This window comes from Bipolaris maydis (genome assembly GCF_028858645.1).
Source record: "Bipolaris maydis strain C4 unplaced genomic scaffold PSV08scaffold_4, whole genome shotgun sequence".
Classification (NCBI taxonomy): Eukaryota; Fungi; Ascomycota; class Dothideomycetes; order Pleosporales; family Pleosporaceae; genus Bipolaris; species Bipolaris maydis.
In genome coordinates, this window is record NW_027093860.1 from 1,247,021 (window position 1) to 1,261,077 (window position 14,057).

The following is a 14,057-nucleotide window of genomic DNA, read 5'->3' on the forward strand; positions in this document are numbered from 1 at the left end:
AGGGCCGACTTTGATACCACTAGTACATACGTAGTAGTACGCAGCCCCGCCATGCGTGGCAAGCGGCATGTTCGTCAGTGCCGACAACGGCAAGTTCCTAAGGCGCCATCAGCACGGCGTGCGGAGAAGACGTCGAGTCATCGGCATACTTGTTTATAAACGCAGATAGAACTTAGTAAGCACATATTGGTTCAGGGCCGAAGTGAGGGGGGTGAGTGTTAGTTTAAGAATGATATATCTTCGTCCGTCTAACCATATGCTCTAAAAGTCAAACTACGTACAACAAAGGCAAGAATCACGATTAACATTCAAACCACCAACGATTAGGGACTGTCACAGATACATCGACAAAATGGATTTCTCAATAGGAATGGAATGGAGTGAAGGCGAAGAAAAGATGCATCATCTCCTGCGTGTGCCACCACAGGACAACCCCACATCAACACATCTCACGGCTCAAGCATCGGCTATGTTCCAGCGCGCCCCTCTGCTCGCATTTGGTACTTTGGACGCCCAAGACAGACCCTGGGTCACACTCTGGGGCGGATCCCCCGGATTTACAGAGACAATCGGCGGAGGCGCTGTAGGTACATTTACGCTTGTAGACGGCAAGCATGATCCCGTCGTACAAGCGCTGGTAGCAGGCAGCAAGGGATTCGAAAAGCCGCGAGAAAGAGAAGACGCAAAGCTTGTTGCTGGACTAGCCATCGATCTCATGACGCGGAAAAGAGTCAAGACGGCTGGCCGCCTTGTTGGCTGCATGGTGCGCGAGATCGAAGGCAAAGCTGAGAGCGACGATGCTCCAGCAGAACCACGACATATGATCCAAGCTGTCACGATGATCGAGCAAAGTCTAGGCAACTGTCCTAAATACATCAATCAATATGAGATTCATCCTGCACTTGTTTCGTCGAAACTAGTCGCCGAAGGTCCCTCGTTGTCAGACGAAGGCCGAGCCCTAATATCAGCATCCGACATGTTCTTCCTCAGCAGTAGCACCTCGGACGACATGGACGTCAACCACCGCGGCGGCCCTCCAGGCTTCGTCCGCATCATCTCCCCTTCAGAAATTGTATACCCAGAGTACTCGGGCAACCGCCTCTACCAATCCCTCGGCAACCTGCAACTCAACCCCAAAATCGGCCTCGCATTCCCCAACTACGCCACCGGAGACATGCTCTATATAACCGGCCGCACCCAGATCCTCGCCGGCAAAGACGCCGCAGACATTCTCCCAGGCAGCAATCTCACCGTCAAAATCACTATCCAAGACTCACGTTTCGTCAGCGCCGGCCTGCCCTTCCGCGGCAACAGAAAAACACAAAGCCCATACAACCCGCGCGTCCGCCCCTTGGCTTCCGAGGGGAACCTGAAATCCAGCCTCATACCATCACCATCACGTAGTCAAACCGCACATTTGACCAAAAAAACCCTGCTCACACCCAGCATCGCCCGCTTCACCTTCTCCGTCCCAGACGATCCCAGCTTCAGCTACACGCCCGCCCAATGGATAGCACTGGACTTCAAACAAGAACTCGACACGGGATACGAGCATATGCGCGACGACGATCCGACCAGTCTGAATGACGATTTCGTACGCACGTTTACTATTTCTTCGACGCCTCCTTCGTCGTCGTCGTCGTCATCTTCTTCCGGTGCTGCTGCTGGCGAATTTGACATTACGATCCGGAAGGTTGGGCCCGTGACCAAGTTTCTGTTCCAGACGAACGAGAGGGCGGGGCTGCAAGTCCCGATTTTGGGGGTTGGAGGGGGAGATTTTGTTGTTAAGCAAGGTGACCAAAAAGGGGTCGTGGTGCCGTTTGTAGCTGCGGGAGTGGGGATTACGCCTTTATTGGGACAGATAGAGCAGGTGGAACTTGTGCCTGAGAGGTTTCGATTGTTTTGGGCAGTGAGGAGGGAGGATGTTGGATTTGTGCGGGATACGTTTGCGAGGTATCCGGGGCTTGCGGCTTGTACGAGAGTATTTTTGACGGGGGAGGAGAAGCTGGAGGGAGAGACGGATTTTGGAGATGCGGTTGTTGAGAGGAGAAGGATGGGGAAGAGTGATTTGGAGGATGTAGAGGCGGAGGTGTGGTATATGTGTGTTGGGAAGGGGATGAGGAAAGAGGTGTTGGGGTGGCTGGAGGGGAAGAAGGTGGTTTTTGAAGACTTTGATTATTAAGGATATTTAGTGATTAGTTAAGCTTTCTTGAAAATGGTAATCTATCAATATTCCATCAACGTGTACAGCCTTCGTTCCTTAGGCCTTGCGTTTTCTAATCCTTACTCCAACCTTGCCGGTTGGCTTCATGGTGCCCCAAGCCGCCTTCTTGATTGGTGGCACCGTCTTGCTTGCAGCCTCTTTGTCTACCATTTCGATTTCAAATTCGCCCATCAGAATAGCCAGTGTGACGAGGCCAATGTGGCGTGCAAAGTGGCGCCCGGGACACTTGTGTTCGCCACCACCATAGCTCGTCCAGTTGCCAGACAGACCTGCATCGCTGAAAGATTCCTTCTTGTCTCGTCCCTTGCCGTCCACAAGGAAGCGCTCTGCCCAAAATACATCTAGCGGGCGTTCAAGAGCATTGGGGCGCGCTTGAGCCCATGCTGCAGAAAACTGGGCGTTGAATTTGTTTGAAATGAAGATATCAGTGCCTTTGGTGACAGTGTATTTGTCGTCAAGGTTGAACACTGGTGATGTGACTTGACGTACCGCAAGATTAGAGCTGTAAAGACGCGTTGTCTCAGCATGCAGTGACTGTATCAAAGGGAGTGTGGCAAGCTGCATGAAGTTGTACATTCCCGACTCTGGCGTGGCATGGGCTTCAATTTCCGAACTAACGTATGCGTGCATCTTGGGGTCCCGCAGGATCTCGAACAAGTACCAGAATGTGATGGGCACAACGAGACTGGTTGCGCCATACAAAAGGCCAAGGGTTTGGGATGCTCGAGCTTGTACATCGTGACCAGGCAACTCGCTGTACATCTTCTCTCGCTCTTGGAGTAGACCAGAGCCTGCTACAGGATCCCATTTTGTATCGGCTTGATTGCTTTTCCTCAGTTCTTCGGATTTGATGGAATATTCGCGGAGTTTGACGAGCAGCCGGTCACGTGCAGCGTACGACTTGGGCATGGCGAAGCGGGGGAGGCCCATAAAGAACTCCGGGGTTGCCTCGATAAGTTTCCAGAGATCGTCGATGAGCTGTGGATATTCGTCGACCATGGAAGAGCCGAGGATTGAGACAAGAACGGCGCGGGTCACATGGTATGTGATGAAGTCGAAGAGATCCGGAACATGTTTCCATTCAGTTCCGGGAGCAACCTCCAAAGCTTGTTGTACACTTTGCTTCATCAAGTCGAACATTCGTTTATCGAGCAAGCTGAGGCCGGAGCCAGTGGTGTGCTGGCGGATGTGCGTTATCTGAATGTAATCCGTGTTGACTCCTGGACTATTATAGTAATCGACAGATTTTTGCGGGCTATCCATCAGCGCTCTCAGAATCTTGTCATGGATGAAAGGGTTGGGGTCGAAATGCTGCACCGACATGAGCACGGTCTTGACGTGCTCTGGGTCTCGCACAAACAGCATCTTTTCGCCAGCACCATCGAGATAGAAGGGAGTCCCGTCGCCATATTTGTTACTGGAGGGGTGTGAGTATCAATTGAGGATATTGGGTATGCAATCAGTGTCTGATCTTGTCACGTGCTTTGTCGGGCGCTTGACGAGTGCACAATAATTGTTTAGGAAAACTTACAAGCATCTGGCCATAAATTGCTTGTTATCCAGTGCCATGGACAGAGCATGTCGTAGGCCGGGAATCCAATACGGAATGGTAGGAGGCGCTACGTTGCGCCCCTGGCCGTACTTGATAGATCTGTAGCGGTACGACGAGATAACTCTGGTGCAAACACAGATGGCCAAGATGGTGAAGAAAGCCCGCACAAGGAGACTGTTCTGCAAGTCAGCGAGGGCGAGAGAGCCCCCGCTGTGTGCTGCTGTCGAATTGCTGCTGTCCATGGTGTGTAGTGTCACAAACAGAGGCTGAGCGGGCAAACATGCGAGCTGTCGTTGGGGTTGGATAAACAGCCCCCAAGCGGATAAGCGCTAACCCGATCCGGCTTGCATGGAAATGTGCGCCTGCGGCACGGCAGAGATGTCACATTGCAGCACACTGCAGCATCTTGAGCCGGGCGAGGACAGCAAAAACAGGGCGAAGCAGGGCGGCCAAGGGCGTGTAGAGGTGAAGTATGGATGCATAAGCATGTCGCAGGTAGTGTGAAACCCCAGTTGGCCATGGCATACCAGCAAATGGCGCTATGCTGGGGGGCGGGCTGGCGTGCATGGCAAGGTGCGGAGGTGGAGACTGTTTCGCCTAGCCCCAAGGGTCCAGCCAGGAGCTACTCTACACCCGGCAGCTAGGGCAGAGCTCCCCTCGACCCATCTGCCTCCGTTGTCTCTCCACATCCTTTGTGAACATCGTCTACCGTTGTCCTGCTACTCACTGCATCGCTTTTGCGCCCCTCCTCTGCACACGCTCATTGCCGTGTGCCTTTGTTTCTCGCGTCTCCATCTGGCCGCCAGCCACCAGCTCTTGAACCATGCCGGGGGTTCGTAAGTACAATCCCCATTCACCTTCAGTGTCTCGCTGGCGCCTATTCCACCGTCACCTGTGATTGCGACCACGTACATCTGCTCTCACGCACACGTGTATCTCCTACGATTACCCCATTGCCACACCAGTCCACGCACCCCACCTCCCCTCCAAGACTCGCCATCTGACGCATTCCCTGCCCCAGCGCTCGACGCCATGGACCAGATGAAGAAGGCCCTCAAGGGCATCTTCAGAGGCAAAAAGTCCAAGAAGGATGAGTCCAAGCCCGAGGATTCCCAGCCCGCTGCCGCTCCTGAGACGGCCACACCATCCAATTCCGCGACCAAGCCTACCGAGACGACGCCTGCGGCTCCCGCCCCCGCTACTGCGCCCGAGGCTGCAAATGCAGAGACGTCGACTGTTCCCGCCGAACTGCCTCAGCCTGCCTCGCCCGCTGCTGCTCCTGCCGCTGCTCCTGCCGCTGCCCCAGCTGCGGCCCCGGCACAAGGCGAAAGCAACAAGGACGAAGCTGCTGCACTGACCGAGGTCAAGAAAGCTACGCAGAGTAGGTCAACATCTCATTCAATCTCTACTCCACAACACTATCACGACCAAGATGCCTGGGACGGTTCCAGACGGCGGATGAAAGTCGCCCTGGACAACCAGTGGAATGATCCCGTCTAAGCATGCGCGAGCTCTCCAAGAGACGCGCGTCGCACCATGGCCACTGGCCGCACGAGCATGATGACCCGACTACGATGTTACGCCCAGATACCATATTTCCTTCACGCCCCACTTCTAAAGATTTCCTTTTTCACCAATGATGCATTAGACTAACAAAATTCTTCCAGCACCCGAGCCTGTCGGCGCTGTTGCGCCCGCTCCTCCCACTGCTGCTGAGGCTCAGCCCGCATCTACCGAAGCACCAAAGGATGTAGAGGCTAAGCCTGCTGATGCGCCTGCACCAGCTGCCCCCTTGGATCTCCCTGAGCTTCCGGACAGTAAGCCTGCCGCTGGCATGAGCGCTACCAGTGGACCGATGTTCGATGAGCCCAATTTTCATGACGATAAAACCACTGCACCGGCTGCCCCCACCCCTGCCCCCGCCCCAGCTGCTGATGCTGCTCCAGCTCCCAGCGCTGAGCCCACAGCGACTGCTCCTCCAGCTGCCCCGGCTGCCCCGACTTCTGAGCCTGCGCCGGCTGCTACACCGGCTGCCCCAGCTGCTCCAGCTGCCCCAGAGGACAAAGCGGAGAAATAGAAAATCTTCATATGGGGAAGTCGCAAGGCTGCAATGGAGCGGGCGAAGAGGAGATGCAGGTAAACTACGAAACGAAGAAAAAAAACATGGTATTGCAGCAGGCAGGCGCATGGTGCAACTTTTAAGGGTTTCTCTTTAACGTTTTGTTTTGCTTTTCAACTAATTCTATACCCCACCACTACTGAGCGTAGTCCAATTATGGCGAACTGAAGTATGTAAAATGAAGAAATTCATACCTATGATTCCCTGCTTCACGTGAATGCATAGCGGAGATCCGGCTTTAGAGTACAACTTATTAGCAAGGTTGAGATTGATATAATATGGAGGCATCTTTGACGGCTGAAGCCTAGCGCGGGGCAGCTACAGCCGCGCTATACGTCAATGACATTGCCCCACCACCGACGTCAACCAAGGGAGACGCGATGAATTCTCGCCAACCAAAAGACCGATAATCAAAGCTGCCCGACACATAGCTCAACACCCCCACACATACAAAAAGCTACCCCCAAACAACAACGCAGCTATAGGGAACTTTACTCATTCGCTGTTTACACGTCCCTCGGCCGCTAAAACAGCTGAGGTCACCTGCTATGCCACCCAAAAGCGGTTTCTCGCGCACGCGCAACGTCGATTATGATGACGATGACTTCTACGACGACGACTATTACGAGGAAGAAGGCGATGAGGGCGGCGCGGGAGACGGCATGTCGGAAGAAGACAAAGAGCAGATGCGCGTCGGCACAATACGGGTGCGCGAAGCAATGGGAGACATGAGCGACTTCACAAGCGACGAGCAAATACAAGAAGCTCTGTGGCACTACTACTACGATGTGGGAAAGAGTGTGAGCTACTTGAAAAATAAACTGGGGATTGCAGAGCCCAAGAAAGAGGCGCCGAAACAAGAAAAGGCCAAACCAGCATCGCGATTCGACCAGGCTGCAAGCGCCGCTCACCAGAATGCGCCCACATCCACAGGTAAGCAAACTTACATGAGGTCTAGCTATGGACACCAGCCCGCTCGTCATGTTGCCCATCACCTACCGCTGCCCCCACTGTCGATGCCTACCAACGCTGCTGTCACAGACTTCTTCTGGGATGTGCCTTGGGGCAATGTACCACCCGAGCGACTGGCCAGTATCACCATTGAAGCTCCAGAGTATAAGGGGGGGTTACTAGGTGGCTCTTCAAAGCTAGCTGCGCTCGCGGCTAAGCGCAGAAAGGAGCGAGAAGAAGCCGAAGCTGCTGCCTCCAAAGCCAATAGCGATGCGGACTCGGCTGTTGCGATGCTCGATAAGCTTTCGGTCAAGAATCAGGAAAACGTCAACCCTTTGCATGATGCAGCTGCAAGTCGCCCAGCTCGAGTATCTAAATACCCTGTTCGAAGACGATCGCCTTCGCCAGCACCAGAAACACCAAAAGAGCCCGAGATTGAAGAGCCCCAACTCCCTCAGCCTGCCATTGTGGTCGAGTCTCCAGCTCAGCGTGCTATCGCTTCTATGTTTGCTTCAACTCTCTGTGGTTCCGATAAGCTGTCAAAGCAGCCGCACCTCCACGTCCAAGAGCTTCCCGTGCCATTCGCTGCCTACAAGTCATTTGATGGTACAAAAGTCTTCTCGGAACCAAGTCCGGACGATATCGTGCGGGCAGCACAGGCAAAGAGCGCAGGCGGCGGGCGTCACTAGACTGTCACGTGTCATCTATATATGCATATCTAAGACTACCAGGGACCACACCGAAGAAGAAAAAGAAGCAGGCTAATGGTGATCTTACCGAGTCGGTCGAGAAGCTCTCTGTTGCCGATGAACCAAAGGTTAAGAGCAAGAACCTGAACGTTGTGGATGAATTTGAAAAGAGCAATATGAAACGACTGGCAAACTTTGTGGTTGTTGGTAAGTTCAGACCTGATCCAAGTGTCTCCAGATATAACAAACTGTCTGGAGGAACCAAATTGACCATGTACAGGGCATGTCGACCATGGCAAGAGCACATTGATGGGCCGTTTGCTATACGATCTCAAAGTCATCGACCAGCGATCAATAGACAAGCTACGAAAGGAAGCTGAGACTATTGGAAAATCGTCCTTTGCATTGGCCTGGGTCATGGACGAAACGAGTGAAGAAAGAAGTCGTGGTGTTACAGTGGACATTGCGACAAACTACTTCGAGACAGAGAAGACAAGATTCACGATATTAGATGCTCCTGGTCACAAGGACTTCATCCCAAACATGATATCTGGGGCGTCGCAGGCCGACTTCCCAGTCCTGGTAATTGACGCCAGCACTAATAGTTTCGAGTCTGGCCTCAAGGGTCAAACCAAGGAGCACATCATGATTGCACGAAGCATGGGCATGCAACATATTATCATCGCTGTCAACAAGATGGACATGGTTGGGTGGTCCAAAACTCGGTTCGACGAGATAGCTAAACGCATGACGGCGTTCCTGACCGAAGCAAGTTTCCTGGAGAAACGAATTACCTTCATCCCGCTAGCCGGTCTTACAGGCGAGAATGTTGTCAGGAAGATTGAAAACTCTGCCGCTCATTGGTATACTGGCGAGACATTACTCGAGGCCCTAGAACGCATCGAAATACCACAACGCAACCTCCAAAAATCACTTCGCCTTTCTGTCGCCGATGTATTCAAGGGCGACATGCGCTCACCGCTCAGCATATCCGGACGAATCGACTCTGGAACACTACAAATAGGCGACGTAATCCTCGCCCTTCCCGCCAACGAAACCGCAACTATAAAATCCATCGAAGTCCAAGACGCCCCTGTAGACTGGGCAGTCGCAGGCCAAATCCCTACCTTACACCTTACAGACATTGACCCTGTACATCTCCGCCAAGGCGACATTATCTGCGCCCCCAAAGACCCAGTCAGACTCGTCAAGGCTTTTACGTCCAAGCTCCTGGCCTTCGAGCATGTGCTACCTATGCCGGTAGAGGTGTTTCGCAGCACCCTCAACTCGCCGGGTAGCATCCGTACGCTGAGTGCCCGCCTCAACAAATTCACGGGCGAGGTCATGAAGAAGAAGCCGAGAATTGTGAAGCCGGGTGAGGTGGCGAGGATTGTGGTCCAGCTTGAGAGGGAGCTGCCTATTGAAGAGGGTATGCGGGTTGTGCTTAGAGAGAGGGGGAGGACGGTGGGAGCAGGACTTATGGAGAATGTTGCGTAGTGGGTCAAGGTGAAAGGTTAGGGGATTAAAACTGGGGAGAATATTGGGTGGGTAATTGTGCTAGACTGCTTTTTTATGTAATTTTTTCTTTTTGCTCCGAATAAAAAAATTTAAATTGTGAACGTTGTGAGATTGTGAGACTGCTTGGGTTGTTGTTTTTTGTTCAATCCCTTAGTTTGTGGCATGAATTACACGTTAAGCATGTAAACTAATGCTTTCAAACTAAAATTTTTACACTTGACAATATCTATATCCACAATCTCACCGTCTATCCGCCCACGGCGCCCTCGTACTCTGCTGTCCATCCCCCGCAGCACCATCCTCCTTTTTCCTCGCCCACGGCGCCGCCGTCCCAACCCCCGGCATCGTTGTCGTTGGCGGCGGCGGCGGCGCAGGCGTCCTACTCGCCCACGGTGCCTTCGTAGGCTGATTAACTCCACTCGGGACCCCCGGACCCGCCGCGCCTCTCGCCCACGGCGCCGCTGTTCCTACCGCTCCGCCCGGCCTTGCTGTCGATGGCATGGCCGTTGTTGTGTCAGCGAGGGGATCCCGCAGCGCGGGTTGGGGACGCGGGGTCGCTGAGGCTGAGGCTTTGGGCTGCGAGGCTGTATGCACTGTGGCTTGGATTTTGCGGGCGTTGGGGTCTGGGGTGAAGGAGAAGAGGGAGCCGAAGGGGAAGTGTTGGACGACGGGGAATTTGGAGAGGACTTCTGCGTTGTACATTTTGATCATGCCCTGATTTTACTGTTAATTTCATTTGTTTGTTTTCTGGTTGCTAGTGTCGGGTCTGGTAATATAATATGTGTGTGTGTATGTGTGTTTGAGGGCTAGACTGAAACGTACCTTGTTGATTTTTGCCCAGCCGGCTTTTACGCCAGACACGTCGTATAGGATGTTGCTGTGTTCCCAGAAAGGTCCCTTTTTCACGTCGTAAATGAAGCCGATGGCGCTAAAGTACATGTTTCGTTTTCGTTCGCGCTCGACGGCTGGGGCTTTGGCAACGTCGCCTGGGTTTGGGGCTGCGGGCAGTGAACCCTCTGCCGCTACGTCGCCGGGTGTTGAAATAGCCGGGGAGAATTGTGCGCTGCCGAAGATGTATGGGAGGAATGAGTGGTCGTCTAGGCCCCATACGCCATGTGATCCGGCAGGTTCAAGCGTATATGTCAAGATCAGGCGCCGGATGAGAACGAGATAGGGTTCCAGGACACCGAGTACGATACCGCGCTCTTGATCGCCATCCCGCGACTCGGGAAATGCACCGAGTTTCCACAAGCAACCAATGAAAGCGAGGAAACTTAGTTCATGTCCTGTACCGTAGTCGAGGCGCTGCGAACTACCAAAGCTGCCGAGAAAATATGCTTCCAACTCACTTTTCGCACTAACGTCTGACGTTGACTTGAAATCCAGCACGTGCTTGGGTAGATGTTCATCCAGAAGCCCAGAAGCCCGCTCGCGAACAATGTCGTACCAGGTTCTGAAGCTGACGTTTCCGAAGCGGCGGGGTCCTGGGTCTGGTGGTGCTTCGTCAATGATGCCCGTCAGGGCATCCAGAAGCTTGGCGAGGTTCTGTACGATGGGTGTATAGGGCACGTCTTTGTCATTCAAAGTCCATTCTCTTGCGGATTCTTCCTCTCCGTGTTCTTTTGACTTGATCTTCCGTGGTATCATGGCCGTATTCAGCTGGAAGATGAAAGTCATAATGTCGGCGTATGCTCTGCTTGCCAAGAAAGCAGTGACGTCGTCGCCATCGTGGATGCGTTTTGCGGGCAGCGCAAACTCATGTCCGGAAGTTTGGTCAATTGTTTCTAGCACTGGGGCCTGGGATGGGTTGGATGCCATAGCGGCTGGACTTTTGGATGAGGGGTTGTATGGGGGTGCGGGCTGGTGCGGGCGCTCCTCATGTGACAGCGTGTTTTGGGGCGGACCCACGTTTCACGTTGTCCAGCTTCCTACAACTACAACCCCGCATGCTCACTATCGATAGATGAAGCTTCTACTTGAGGATGAAGTGCATGTTTGAGGCAATCAAAAATGGCACATCTGAAGCAGCCGCCAAGGGCGAGCGGTAAGTGAGAAGCTCTTTCTGAGGCTCGGCGCGCACGCGTGGGTGTGAAGGCGTCGTCGGTGCGAAACTCAAGGACCCTGTACCAAGAGCGCGTCCACAGGAATGAAGATCTTGGGTCTGATGGAGCATGAGCTGATAATGGAATAGCAGCGACTGAAATTTCTTCACAGTCCAGCTCTTCCCATACTTCCGACTTCTTCCATCCTGCGGCAGACGATCAAGCAGCCATCGAGCAGCTCCTCACAGAATCTCTCACCACATACGCACCACCACCACCTCCATCCGCCGTAGCCCTTGGCGCAGATCTCCTCAATGCTGCGCGGATAGATCACCGACATAGTAGTCCTGTAGTTGGCATGGCGTTGAAGAATCGCGCCGGTAAGCTCAAGCGGAGGAACTTGATCCCCAAGAGTGCCAGAACGAATCTCGCTGTGCGAGGTGATGTGTACGAGATAGAGCTTAGTCCAGAAAAGGGAAACTACGTGCTACCAGAGAGGGTGAACAAAAAGCCGCTTACTATTGTAAAGAAGAAGACACGCGCAGAGCCGACAGAGAGTCCGGCTTCTATCGATCCACCCATGGGCTCTACCCCACCTCAATTTGCCCCTGTGGGAACCGACAGTGTCGTTGTTGATACCGCCAAAGAAGAGATCCCTTCGCGTAACGAAAATTCCCATGCCAATGTACCCGGAGATGTAAAAATCGAGGAGAGCCTTGATAATGGGAAACCCAGATGCAAAGCAGTCTTCTACAAGTACGATAAAATTACGGGCACAACTTATAAGCAATGCTTACGTCCTGGTACTGGTCAGACCGACGACAGTTTCATGTGCGGAATTCACCTCAGTAAGCCTCCTACTGTTCGTTGTGAGGAGATGGTAGTTTCCGACAATGTTACTACGCAGTGCTACAGAGCTGCTTTCAGGGTAACCGCCAATGGTCCACGATGTCCGACTTGTATCGAACAACAAGGTTATGAAACAACGCCGCGTGATAAACGAAAGTCAGCACCGATTCATCAAGAGGACCATCCTTCGAAGGTTTTGAGGAGAAAAAGTGAACGTATGGGCAAACCTACATCTTCCGGAAAGACCAAAGATCAAGCGCGGGATTTGCAAGAAGAGAGCTCAAATCCAGCATCGGCTAGTAAACGGGGAAGACCGCGAAAGGATGGCAGTAGTGCTTCTACCGAACTGAACCGCCAACTCCCGAAAAGAACACGCAAAAGCAAATCCTCCCCGGCGATATCGCAGGAGGTCCCAAATGTGCCTGAAGATCTGCCTGAGAACATTGCTACAGTCTTTAGTTTCCTTGACCTCGAAGCGCGTCAAGGTACATGCCAGACTAAACGTGCCAGGAAGATCTTACACATGTGTGAAAAGTATTGTGCAAACTTCCAGGATGGCACTCACTCAATCGACGCTGTCACGCAAGATGCCACGAAAATACAAAAGACGCTACAACAGACACCTAAAGAGTATAGTACTGAAATCATAAAAGAAGATCAATTTGCATTCAAGAATGATGCATACAGCTTTGTCTTTCGCTCTCTCACGCTATATCTTCGAGATTTGTACAACTGGCTAGTCAAAACACACAAGTCTGCAACAGAGTCTTTAGAAAGCTTACGTGTAATAACCCCGTTGATGCAGGAGATCGTAGCATTCAATGACGCAATCAGCCACTGGAACGTTACTGTACCTCAGCGTCAAAAGGGTGACAGAGTAGTCAAGGATGTCCAAACCCGACTAATTGCGCCCCTGCGGCGGGCCAGTCAATCACTCAGTGTTCGTCTGGGCCAACTCGAGGAGGCAGAGGAACGTCGTGAGCAATACGAGAAAATCAAGAGGAGGATACAAGAACGCCGCGATGCACAGAGTGAAGAAACTCGAGCCATCGAGGCAATGGAAGAGCGGAAGAAGCGCTGGCAAGACCTTCATATTGTGCGAATGCAATGCGAGCCCGATGTATACAGGCGACGCAAGCTGTTCCACACCAAATTTGAAGACTTGGTGGAGAGAGATGCGAACGGTATCGTTTTCGAACGATTGCCGATTTTCAAGCCCCGTTCTACTCCGCCGCACAGCCAGGTTTCGGAACTTGCGGATGAGGTGGATTGGACTGAAGATGAAGAGATTGCTGTGCTAGAGGGCTTGCAATACTGTGCGGGTGAGTCATTGACATCCCGTATCAGAAAACTGGAGTGCTTTGCTAATTATTTATCTAGGTCCATGTGTCTTTGAGAAGATATTCAAAACATATTGTGATCCTAGGTCTTCGCATCCACGTGGCGGCGACCTACGTAGCCGCACTGTTGCAGAGATTGTGTCAAAGGCGAGATGGATTCGGTCGATGATGTTGACACTGCGTCAGGAAAGTGGCGAGCCGGTGGAGGACTGGGTGACTGGGATTCCTATCTTACCGTAGCAGGTAGAGTTGCGGCCAGCTTCAGCATTGTTGTGGCTATTTTTGGATCCCATGAGGTTCTTCAAAAGTGCTTCATGCAAAAGTCGCTTTCCTGTTTGTTGGCCACGATTTGATACCCCTTTCTAGTGTTGAGTTAAGCCGAACGCCATGTTCTTTGCATAAAAACCTGTATAGTTTGTTCGGAAAACTATGCATGCTTTTTGATTGTTGGTTATTCTAAAATGCTATTTAACTATCCTGTTTCTTGTTAAACGTGTCAAATTTGATTTTTTTTTGGTTCCCAAATAACAGTGCTGTAACCTCACTGTCTTGTTGGATCTGGTACGTGGGGGTATACAAGATAATGTCTGAAGCAATGAATTCTCCTGGTGGACCGCATATTCCTGCTCAATATGTAGATAGAGTTCAGTATGTAGGTACCAGCATTTACGGTAATTGCAGAATTCTGTTGACGCATGATGCCATTCTTGGATTAGATCTCAGCAGCAGGAGCGGCTACAAGATCTTCGTATATCAGCTCGAAGCACTTGAAC

General features: G+C 52.3%; 6 protein-coding genes across 6 annotated transcripts; 4 read left to right on the forward strand and 2 right to left on the reverse strand.

Moving 5' to 3' along the window:
- Positions 1 to 352: 352 nt before the first annotated feature.
- Positions 353 to 2,182, forward strand: PSV08DRAFT_387492 (uncharacterized protein; the record flags this gene model as incomplete). The annotated part of the gene is made up of 1 exon (XM_014224049.2): positions 353 to 2,182. One exon carries the CDS (start codon positions 353 to 355, stop codon positions 2,180 to 2,182), a length of 1,830 nt encoding a protein of 609 aa, XP_014079524.1.
- PSV08DRAFT_360740 (cytochrome P450) lies at positions 1,839 to 4,033 on the reverse strand. The gene is made up of 2 exons (XM_014224050.2): positions 3,756 to 4,033; positions 1,839 to 3,641 (listed from the first exon to the last, which is right to left on the reverse strand). The coding sequence occupies exons 1-2, from the start codon at positions 4,016 to 4,018 to the stop codon at positions 2,261 to 2,263; spliced, it is 1,644 nt and encodes a 547-aa protein (XP_014079525.1). The 5' UTR covers positions 4,019 to 4,033; the 3' UTR covers positions 1,839 to 2,260.
- A 415-nt stretch (positions 4,034 to 4,448) lies between these two features.
- Positions 4,449 to 6,071, forward strand: PSV08DRAFT_387495 (uncharacterized protein). Its single transcript, XM_066093474.1, has 2 exons — positions 4,449 to 5,157; positions 5,444 to 6,071. Exons 1-2 carry the CDS (start codon positions 4,809 to 4,811, stop codon positions 5,851 to 5,853), a joined length of 759 nt encoding a protein of 252 aa, XP_065949446.1. The 5' UTR covers positions 4,449 to 4,808; the 3' UTR covers positions 5,854 to 6,071.
- Positions 6,072 to 6,360: 289 nt separating this feature from the next.
- Positions 6,361 to 9,326, forward strand: PSV08DRAFT_400513 (P-loop containing nucleoside triphosphate hydrolase protein). Its single transcript, XM_066093593.1, has 3 exons — positions 6,361 to 7,452; positions 7,578 to 7,742; positions 7,816 to 9,326. The coding sequence occupies exons 1-3, from the start codon at positions 6,444 to 6,446 to the stop codon at positions 9,030 to 9,032; spliced, it is 2,391 nt and encodes a 796-aa protein (XP_065949447.1). The 5' UTR covers positions 6,361 to 6,443; the 3' UTR covers positions 9,033 to 9,326.
- PSV08DRAFT_245711 (uncharacterized protein) lies at positions 9,294 to 10,871 on the reverse strand (the record flags this gene model as incomplete). The annotated part of the gene is made up of 2 exons (XM_014224053.1): positions 9,294 to 9,767; positions 9,876 to 10,871. The coding sequence occupies 2 exons, from the start codon at positions 10,869 to 10,871 to the stop codon at positions 9,294 to 9,296; spliced, it is 1,470 nt and encodes a 489-aa protein (XP_014079528.1).
- A 120-nt stretch (positions 10,872 to 10,991) lies between these two features.
- On the forward strand, positions 10,992 to 13,773 carry PSV08DRAFT_400515 (uncharacterized protein). The gene is made up of 3 exons (XM_014224054.2): positions 10,992 to 11,097; positions 11,245 to 13,266; positions 13,325 to 13,773. The coding sequence occupies exons 1-3, from the start codon at positions 11,064 to 11,066 to the stop codon at positions 13,522 to 13,524; spliced, it is 2,256 nt and encodes a 751-aa protein (XP_014079529.1). The 5' UTR covers positions 10,992 to 11,063; the 3' UTR covers positions 13,525 to 13,773.
- The last annotated feature ends 284 nt before the right edge of the window (positions 13,774 to 14,057 follow it).

Excerpts from the sequence above, each read along its gene's own strand:
- PSV08DRAFT_360740 (XM_014224050.2), bottom strand. The coding sequence starts at position 4,018 with ATGGACAGCAGCAATTCGACAGCAGCACACAGCGGGGGCTCTCTCGCC. Across the intron at positions 3,642-3,755 it reads CAATTTATGGCCAGATGCTT|TAACAAATATGGCGACGGGA; the intron begins GTAAGTTTTCCT and ends ACACCCCTCCAG.
- PSV08DRAFT_387495 (XM_066093474.1), top strand. The coding sequence starts at position 4,809 with ATGGACCAGATGAAGAAGGCCCTCAAGGGCATCTTCAGAGGCAAAAAG. Across the intron at positions 5,158-5,443 it reads GGTCAAGAAAGCTACGCAGA|CACCCGAGCCTGTCGGCGCT; the intron begins GTAGGTCAACAT and ends AAATTCTTCCAG.
- PSV08DRAFT_400513 (XM_066093593.1), top strand. The coding sequence starts at position 6,444 with ATGCCACCCAAAAGCGGTTTCTCGCGCACGCGCAACGTCGATTATGAT. Across the intron at positions 7,453-7,577 it reads TGCCTACAAGTCATTTGATG|GGACCACACCGAAGAAGAAA; the intron begins GTACAAAAGTCT and ends TAAGACTACCAG. Across the intron at positions 7,743-7,815 it reads GGCAAACTTTGTGGTTGTTG|GGCATGTCGACCATGGCAAG; the intron begins GTAAGTTCAGAC and ends GACCATGTACAG.
- PSV08DRAFT_400515 (XM_014224054.2), top strand. The coding sequence starts at position 11,064 with ATGGCACATCTGAAGCAGCCGCCAAGGGCGAGCG. Across the intron at positions 11,098-11,244 it reads GCAGCCGCCAAGGGCGAGCG|CAGCGACTGAAATTTCTTCA; the intron begins GTAAGTGAGAAG and ends ATAATGGAATAG. Across the intron at positions 13,267-13,324 it reads GGGCTTGCAATACTGTGCGG|GTCCATGTGTCTTTGAGAAG; the intron begins GTGAGTCATTGA and ends TTATTTATCTAG.